At 52.0% G+C, this 9,376-nt stretch overlaps 1 protein-coding gene and 1 long non-coding RNA gene across 2 annotated transcripts; both read left to right on the forward strand.

Annotated features, from left to right (window-relative positions):
- Positions 1 to 3,866: 3,866 nt before the first annotated feature.
- Positions 3,867 to 5,113, forward strand: LOC119093126 (uncharacterized). Its single transcript, XR_005093601.1, has 3 exons — positions 3,867 to 3,890; positions 4,399 to 4,495; positions 4,941 to 5,113. It is a non-coding gene; the product is annotated as an uncharacterized LOC119093126 (long non-coding RNA).
- Positions 5,114 to 5,440: 327 nt separating this feature from the next.
- LOC119094538 (putative spore coat protein DDB_G0283555) lies at positions 5,441 to 8,487 on the forward strand. The gene is made up of 5 exons (XM_037217598.1): positions 5,441 to 5,459; positions 5,791 to 5,871; positions 6,806 to 6,880; positions 7,542 to 7,703; positions 8,276 to 8,487. Exons 1-5 carry the CDS (start codon positions 5,441 to 5,443, stop codon positions 8,362 to 8,364), a joined length of 426 nt encoding a protein of 141 aa, XP_037073493.1. The 3' UTR covers positions 8,365 to 8,487.
- Positions 8,488 to 9,376: the final 889 nt, after the last annotated feature.

Raw genomic sequence — 9,376 nt, forward strand, 5'->3', positions numbered from 1 at the left:
TATATATATCGAGTTCAAATATCTTTGAGGCATCCCTCGTTTGATCTGGTTTTCAAAAGAGGCATCACACAAATTTAGAGTTCCCGGATGCTATGGGCGTGACCTGGTTTATATCTTAAGCGTCGCTCTGAATAAAGACAATACTACGCCAGTTTTGTCTCAAAATTCATGCTGCTGACCGGAAGTATTATTATCTTATATGCTCTGCTTTGTTGCCAGAGTATCAACCCATCTATATTTCCATTCTCCTGGTTTTTATCCGAAGAATGGAGCTAGAACTACTGTCTCATCTACGTATATAATATCCCTTACAAGTGCAATGAACAGCTTTCTTGTTCTGCTTCTTATCTAATACGTCTGCTTCATTACTAATGAACGGGTACAATACATCGTGGGTGGCTGAAGACATAGCCTTGCTTTCGTGATCTTAACGTGCACGGTGATAGACTTACAGCCGATGTAAGTGACATGGACTTGTCTAGCGTATAATAACAAGGCCACCGTTGGCGTCCTATGGGGGATTAGCTGAGGTTGTTGCAAACAGAATGTTTGCCTGCCTGCCAAGCGAACGTCATTCACGGCACGAGCACGCTGATTCAGGGGGCTGAGTGCTTGGCGAGCTATCTCTGACTTACATCCTCTTTGAGGTAGTGGTTTGGTGACGAGACTGGACAACTCTGATCTTTATCGTGACAGTGCACATAAGGTATATGAAACAGCGGCGCCGCTCGCTGTTTAAGGAAGCATGCCACCTTTTTGTTGTTTGCACTCAATGTCAGATCATACGCGTCTGATTTCATCGGAAATACCAGTTTTGTGGAAATCAGTCCAAATGACTCAGAATTCCAATTAGAGGTTGCCGCTTCTGGTTTTATCCGAGTATGTTTTTGAGCTATGCCTCAGCGGTGGGATGCTCCCTTCAAGCGGCGTCTGCCGCTGCAGCCAGACGCATGCACTGGACTCATCACGCCCATGCGGCCTGGCACACCTAGACAAAGAGGGTCTGGGTCGACGCGCCATGTGCTATCGGTGCCCCGCGAATGTGACCGGGAGCGTCGCTGTCGGTCGTGCCGATGGAGAGCTCGCACCACTGTAACGAACCGGGCCCCGCCGCGGCCACAGCAAAACCGCAGCCAGTGAGCGCGGCAGCGGCACCACGAACGGAAGTGGCACAACGGCCCAAGGACATCCCGCCCCTTGGATGGCACATGCCGGGCTGGGCCAGGGACGCCGCTAAGAGCTTTATCGGCTCTTGCACCGGCCAGGTGCGGCGTGAGCGGCCAGAACCTAGGCCCCCAGCGCACCGAGCGGACACGACCTCCAGGCTCCTAACACACCGAAGCAGAGATAACCGCCATGATTAAGTCTACTAGATGCCGTCCTATAGTTCCTGGAGGATTTCTGGGATCTGCATGGTTTGTTAGTGGCTAGTTAGTTACGCAGCGAAGTTGTGAGCAGCCTCGTCATGGACCGGCGGCAAACGCATGGGCACGAAGTTCATTTTTTGTCATTTTACGTTGACCGTCGCCCAAAGCGCTGCATTGGTAGGTCGCTGGCCCAAAACCTCTGGTCGTGGGCTAGTTTTACGTTCAGTTTTCGTTCCGAGTCTCGTTCTCAGCGCTGATCTGTTTCAGGCCAAACCGTTCCCGGCGTGAGTCCGCACACTCATCCACAGCTCGACAGGCTCAACAACAATAACAACAGCTTGACTGCCTCAACTTTTGTGGCGCCGAAAGGGCGAGCTCGGGCTGGGTGGGGTGGCTGGGGAGGGGGGGGGGAGTCCGAACTGGGGCAGACTGATATCGCGGCCCGGTTTGAAGAGCCACCGCTGCTCGCTGGGTCCACAGTTCCTCCGCTTTGGATGGATCAGCTTCCGCGTTCACTTTGGCCAAGCCGTTGACTGCTAGTAAAACCAGCGATGTCAAGGTGACGCCCACGCTCTACCTGTGATGATCGCTCCAAAAAGTGGGAAGCAGCCCATTGCTTCACAACGTTTAACAACTCCCCGGAGCCGTGTATTGCGATTCTCCATAAGCTTGATGTGGACCGACCCACTTGCGCAGAGCTCCATTCGATTGTTCAGTTGGTGGCGGCGGCCGCGCCGGTCCGTGGCAGTTGGTGCGTGTGGCCACCTGGTGGCGTGCGGGGTTTGGTGCTGGTGAAGCCTGGTGCGTGTGGAGTACGCACGACGTGTGACCGTCTTCTACAGATAATGCTGCTTTGGCCCTGAAAGCAACAGCGGTTGTGTGGGAAAGATAGGAGCTGTCTTCGCGGGCTGCCCGAAAATATACGGGTGTCTCGGAGACTGAATGATAGTGCGGAGGCATTTCTGAAGTTGGGAGTTGGTCTCCTTCTTTGAAATTGAGAGGCCTTTCTTTGGGCAATGTCCGAGATACGCGTGTCCCCCCGAAATCGGAGTTGCTGCCGTTTAGGTCAGGAAACTAACGGATAGTACACAAGGAGCTGTACATGCGGTTATAAAAGTGTCCTTAAGCGACACAGTTTTTGCTTTGGGAGTACCAGGCATGTTAGAATGGCTTCGGCACTTCTCCTTAACCTTGCTGGTTGAAATACAAATACTGGTATTCTCTTTCAACCTGCCCGCATAGGTACAAGTACAATTTCATTTACGTATGCAGTACAAAGAACATATTCAGTCGTGTACTCTAGTCGATATGCTCATTGACATGATGCGTTGCAAAAGCCAGAACTGGTACAACTCAGCGTCCAGTCTTTCCTAAGCGTGTCTTCGTCAACTGGCGTGAACCCCTTCCCGTGTCATCCAGCCACAGAGCGAAGAAAGTAGGGAACACAACTGTTTGCCCTTGTATGTCTCTGCAGTAGTAGGGTGTGGCATCTTGGGATGTGTCACCTTCATCTGCGCATCCAGACCCCGAAAAAGGTGGAACTTTTTTACACTACAGCATAACTCTGCTCTACTGTGACTGACTCTCCCTTCCAGTCCACATTTCACTGGTGTATAGACAAGGGGTGCCACTCTACATGGGCACGGGACGAGCTATATCGGGGGTACATGGCGTTGTATAGCGATTGGGCAGTTTGAGCTCAGCAGCGACCATGTACCGGGGGCCATGGGACGCCGCCCTGTAAGGCTTCTGAGAGTCCCGCTTTTGGCGTCCTGCGACAGAGGCGCCTGAATCCGATGAAAGGACGCCCTGGTATCAAAGTGCTTAGGTGGCAGGCTCTGGGGCCTGCCTGAGGCACGCCACCAAAAACAGGCACAAATACGAAGGGAGCTATCGCGAATGCTGGTAGCTGATCCGAAGTTCGATGTTGCCCGACCTGGCCGTCCTGCCTTTCGACCTCTAAGTTCTGTGCCCTCTAACGAAAATGAGTCCATGTACGGTTCGGTGCAAGCCAGCGGTGGGCTCTGTTTTTTTCCGGGTTAACATTTTTTCTTGTGAATCCAATGGCAAGACCGATTGTCATGTTACCAACCGTCGAAACTGAGTGATCTCCTCTTGTCCCGCTCTGCAACATGGACAAACATTGCGTGGTCATCGTCTGACTTTGAATATGAGCGCACCACAAGTCACCTGTTGTGGATTGGAACAGCTCGCAGCGTGTTCTCCAGATGCGCATAATCTGACCGATGCCCGTGTCTTTCGCCATGTAACTTAACCTTCCAGTGGCACTGCTTCACCGCCGCTACGCCTGAGCGGCGCTGTGGGTTTCCTCGGAAGACGGGCGCCGCTGCGCGCCGGTGCGGCCGGTGCCGCCCAGAGTCGTCCGGCCGGGGTGAGCCCCCCCCCCCCCCCCCCCCCCCTGGTGGAGCACGTGCCCGCCGGCCTGCCACCCGAGAAAGGTATATAAAGCCAGGCGGCTCACGGGCGTACCAACTCTCCCGTGACAACTCCCGCTCAGCACCGGTTAGTAGATCGCGCGGCAGATAGCGCGGCACTCTTCGCTCGGCGCCGCGGAGCGCCAGGAACTGAGTGCTCTAGAGTGTTGTCAGCTCGTCAAGGTCGGTTCGGTACATCGAGCTCACTTTCATGGACAGGGTGAAAAAACTTGGTTTGGAGCGTTTCGTTTGAAGATGATAATTTTGTGCTCAGATGAATAGTTCACAGCTTGCCTCTTCACCCGCTGTCTGTTTTTACGTGGGTGAGGCCTGCATGGAGGAGACCCTCGAAAAAAACTTGTCCTTTCCCAATTACGAACGCATACAAACTCAAGGTTTATGTCCCGAGCGCCGTTCTCGGCCTGATCCCGCTTCGTCCCGGGCGAGACCCTTCACCGTGGCGCTCTGTGCGGCCTGAGGCAATGCTCGCATGGCGCCCTGTGACAGCGTTTCTGTGGTGCTTTGTGGCAGCGTTTCGGTGACGCTCTACGACAGCGTTTCCGTGGCGCTTTGTGACACCGTTCCCATCTTCCCAGCGACATACAGCACCAATAATGCGCGTCGTTATCCTCTGCCTTCTGGTGGCCTACGCCGCCGCCCAGAACTCTTACCAGCCAGCGCCCACACCCAAAAGTGAGTGTACTGTTTTGTTCCCTTCGGGGACGGCTGCCTACTGCAGAGCGCTCTTCCCTACGAATTGCATCCAGATGTAGTGCGCGTGGCCGGTGCTGACCTCCGTGATAACCAAGCGGCCCGAGTATGGCGCTGACTGATGTGGGCCACCTGTCGATAGCAGAAGATTTCAAAGTTGCTTGATATGTGCTTTCGAGACATCGTGCTAAAGAATATCAGCGCGCTTCCATGGGCAGAGGAAGTCTATGGAGCCTGACGAAAAAGTCTTCAGGAACGTACCTAATACAACCCGAGTTCATTCCGAGCCGAGACAAAACATTTGAACGTTGCATATGCGCACTGCTCTCAGTGTGTTCGGGAAACTCGCCTTGTTAACATTTCCTTTCAGTTATCTCAAGGGTAAAAGGACTCTGCCGATGCCTAACGTTCTCCTTCATTGTTGCAGCTTGCTCAAAGACCTGCCCTGAAAACAGCGAGTGCGAAATCCAGTCGTGCGAGGTGTGCGTGCCAAGTAAGCAGACCCCACCCCTGGCACACCCCTCCAGAGTCCGGACCAAGCAAACATACCCCACCCCTGGCCAAGCTCTCTAGATTCCCTGCCTAGTAAGCAGACCCACCCCTGACAGACCTCTCTAGAGTCCGGGCCGAGTGAGCAGACCCCCATCCCCAGCATACCTCTTTTAAGTACGTGCCAAGTAAGCGAACCTCACCCCTGGCAGACGTCTCCAGATCCGCCTCGTTCATGGCTTGAGGCCTCGTATTGAACATTTCCCCGTCCATCCGAAGGCAAACACAATCCGCGTCATCGACACATGTATGGGTGTTTCTATGTGCCGGGAGCGTCCGTGGAACCTGGGAACAGGTCATCAGGAACGATGCCATTTAGATAGGGTTGCATGGTTATTTTCGGACTTTCAATCAATGCCCATCAGAGCCTCGTTACATATGTCTACCGTGAAGAGCAGTGCAAGGCACTGAAGGTAACTGTGGGTGTTATTCTAGCCCATATTGACTCCAAAGTTGACCTGCTGGCTTTACAGACAAGGTGTCCTCTAAATGTTAGCATTTCGGTTTGATGACTTAGGCAAGCATTATCATAACGGCCCGAGTTTGACGAGGTGGTCAGTACAGCTCATATTGCCATAAGCATTCACGCTGCAAAGTTATTAATTTTCGGAGTACAGGTGTGACTGAAATGCATTCAGTCGTTTGGAATGCACTGCTATCTATTCTTCAATCTTCTAAGACATCGCCTCTATGAAGAATATCTTGACATGCCTGAATTACCTTTTCAGAGGTACCTACCTCCAAAACACACAAGTGCAAGGAGAACGAGAAGTGTGAAGACCGCCCCACCGGCCCCGTGTGTGTGCCACGTGAGTGCTGCCTTTTTGCGCCGCGTCGTTCACATCTGCGATGGTGGCAAAGCCCTTCCCTGTACTGTTTCTGGATGAAGGGCTTTAAACGAAATTGGTGTGAGGAAAGGCATTTGCGGCGTGATGTACGGGGTGGTATGAATGCATGGAGGAATGGCTCCGTGGAAGGAGATCCGATAAACGACAGTTGCAGTGCAGTGTACGAAGTAGTAGCATGTCCTGGTGTAACCGTGTCCAAGGAAAAAAGCAACAGTCGGAATTTAAGTAGCATGGCACTTTACGCAGTAAGTTTATGTGTTTCTTAGGATATAAGTATCCTCCCTTTAATATGATTTACATTTCCCTTTTCGGCTTGTGCAAGGCCTACAGGAAAATTGTTTTGGGCCTTCGATGAAGGAGAGGCTAGATATTTGCAAGGCAGTCTACGAAGTGGTATGAAGACCTGAAAAATAAACACAAAAAGGAAAGATTCTTAGGAAATTGAAGTAGAACGGCATTTCTTGAATCACGTTTGTGTTACCCATAAGTAGGCAGCAGCACATCCTCCAGTGTGGCTCACTTTTCTCAGCTTGCTCCAGGGCATTTCACTACATTTGGTGTATGAATGCTCAGTCAAAACCGCTAGCATCAAACTCCTTAAGAGCAGTCTTATTCCACGTTAAGGAATGAATAAATAGCGAGAAATGGATGAGAAGAATAGACTACGAACAGTACGTTTTTCATCACTCACGAATGTCGAACACGGCCAACCAGACTGCTCGCATTTGCAGATGCACTGACCAACTTACATCATCAAGTTCCCTTCTCCCCGCTGACCGTGATCGTCTCAGTGTCTCGTTACAACGCCGCATGTGTATCACAATGGTATGTGTGTGACGTTTGTGTGAGAGGGGAGGGGCATGCGTGTCTAAGATCTCTTACCCTTTGATCATAGGTACCTGCGCCGACATCAAGTGCGCCGCCGGCGAGCTCTGCAATGATCTGCCCGATGGCCCCGACTGCGTGCCAGGTGAGAGATCCCGGCCTGCCGTCAGGCCACCTCTGGTGGGTCGGTGACCTCGGCCACCCCGGGCGGTGACCTCGGCCACTCAGGGCAGTGACCTCTCATCATCGCAGGCGTCTGCCGATCGGCGAGGGCTTCCAATGCTCCGCGAAGTGGAGCTGCAGTGGACTCGCCGTCGGTGCTTGATGGCTCGGCACGGGCCTGTCTCGGCAGGGTGGATTCCAAATGAAGAATGGCAACCGTCTGGGACTTTTATCTGTCTTCATTTCACAGAAACGGCTTTGTGAAGCGGCCAGCCGCGGTAACTCGCCACTGTCGCCCGTCTCGCCATTGCCCAGGTGTTCGGCGCGGACCATGCTCCAAAGACGCTGTACATTTATTTCTTGTGCTTTGTATGATAGATTTGCTGCGCTAACGCAGCTTGTTCCGATTAGACATAGGACCAAGTAAGAACAGGCCACCCAAATTTGGTGTGGAAAATGGTCACTCAGGACAAACGACCTCTGTAACGCTGTCACCGATGTTTCCTAGGCAGCCTGTACCTGCTGTTTTTACTCGGTTCAGCACATCACCCAGTGCCTGAAGTTTGAACGGAATCTGGTCCGATTCAGCGTTGGGATCGGCAAGGTAGGCCAGTGACCTAAACACTCGCTGACCGATGCCGCAGATGTGCCGTCGTGCAAGGACTTCTTCTGTCGCCGCGGCACCAACTGCTACATCCGTGATGGCTCCCCCGTCTGCCTGCCCAACACGTGCGAGGTGCGCGTGTGCGCGCGGGGCCTGAGCTGCATCGACACACCGAGTGGCGCCCTTTGCCGCAAGGGCCAGTGTAAGTTCAGAGCGGTGGCACCGCTGCCAGGCACCAGACCAGTTTGGCGGCGGGGGTGGTGTTTCACACTTCAGTGGTTCAGGCCGAGTGAGTGCGGACATTGAGACTTCTTTCCCCGTCCATCACGGACACAGACAGTTTAGGAGCGGCTCAAGTGATGTAGATGGCGTTACTAGGCTTGTGGGGCTGCTCTGCATCAAGGTGACGATGCTAACCACAGATGGCGCTGCCAGCCACAAAGGACGTCGACCCTTGCTAGACCGTTTTTTTGTCCCACTGGCTTATCTAGTTTATCATGTGGAGCATGATCTGAGGGTCCCTTAACCCAACCAATTCGGCACAGCGGATGTGGAACTATTAAACTGTCAGATGTCTTACTAGTTATGTCTTATCAAGTCGGATGTCTTACAAGTCGGATAGTTCAGAACAAAGCGCGAGCGATGCATCAACGTACCGGAAACCAGACAGCGCCTCTCGTTCAGCCATCATGGCCTCTCATAGTGAGTGCATTGCCACCATGGAATGGAAGCATCGACTCAAACTACAGCGCTGACATGCCCACTTGCCCACAGCAAAACTTGGCTGCGAACGCAGATACTGTCCGGCCAACACCAAGTGTGTCGACACGGAGCCTATGGGCCCCCACTGCGCCAAGATCTAAGTCGCCACCGCAACCACCATCCGCCGTGGGCCGCGCTCGCCGCTGCGCCATTTTTGCCGCGTGTTTGGGTGGCTGTCACGCCTGCCAGCCGCAAACGTGCAGAAATACAGATCACGCCACTTCCGTCCTCGTTTTTAAGCGGGTGTTGATGAGGTCTGGTTACATAGATGTGATACTTGATGCTGGTGGGGTCGCGCCACGAGCCTTTGTACCGTTAGATCTGCAACCATCGGTGTTTTCCGTCAAGTTGAAAGATTGGGAAAGTTTCGAATTTTCCCATGAAACCCATCAAGAAGTCAAAGACGCTGATGGAAACAAAGGTTGATGGAGGAATCTCTTTCTAAGCTACCTAAGTCGCTCAGTACATTAGCGAGGAACATTATTGACATAGATAATGCAGTAGTAATTGCCGCATTCCTCGAAGAAAAACCAGGAGAATGGAAATATAGTTAGGCTGATATTTCGGCAACACACTTTTGATCGAAACAATAGCAGCAGTGAATTCAAAGTTGCCTACCGATGATTCCACTCGATTCTTTTTTTAAACAGCAAGCCACAGTTTTTACAGGGCACCATCATTCAAGAGATTAAAGTAGAAAAAACCAAGCACGCAAACACACGTGTTTGCATACACACATATGTTCGCATAATGTAATTCTTAGATAGGCACTGTATCGTGGTAATGGCTTGCAATCGTTCTTTGTTTAGTCCCCTGAAAGCTAGTGCTCTGTAAAAACTGTGGCTTACTGTTTCAAACAACAACAAAAACATGAAGAATCGAGTGGGATCATCGGCAGGCAATTTTGAATTCACCTCTGCTATTGCTTTGAAAAAGGTATGCTGCCGAAGTATCAACTGATCTACATCTCTATTCTCCTGGTTTTTCTACAAGGAATAAGGCTTTTACAGCTGTCTTATCTTTCCAAACTAAGTAAATGAACGAAGGGCTTCTGTTGGTTGAAAATGCAGGGACAGTGACCTTCATTTGGGGTCCCATTCCGGATTTTCGTTG

Source organism: Pollicipes pollicipes, unplaced genomic scaffold (assembly GCF_011947565.3).
Source record: "Pollicipes pollicipes isolate AB1234 unplaced genomic scaffold, Ppol_2.1 Scaffold_4002;HRSCAF=4701_pilon_pilon_pilon, whole genome shotgun sequence".
NCBI classification, from domain to species: Eukaryota; Metazoa; Arthropoda; class Thecostraca; order Pollicipedomorpha; family Pollicipedidae; genus Pollicipes; species Pollicipes pollicipes.

Coding starts and splice junctions, on each gene's coding strand:
- LOC119094538 (XM_037217598.1), top strand. Junction 6,881..7,541: donor TGGCCCCGACTGCGTGCCAG/GTGAGAGATCCC, acceptor CCGATGCCGCAG/ATGTGCCGTCGTGCAAGGAC. Junction 7,704..8,275: donor CCTTTGCCGCAAGGGCCAGT/GTAAGTTCAGAG, acceptor ACTTGCCCACAG/CAAAACTTGGCTGCGAACGC.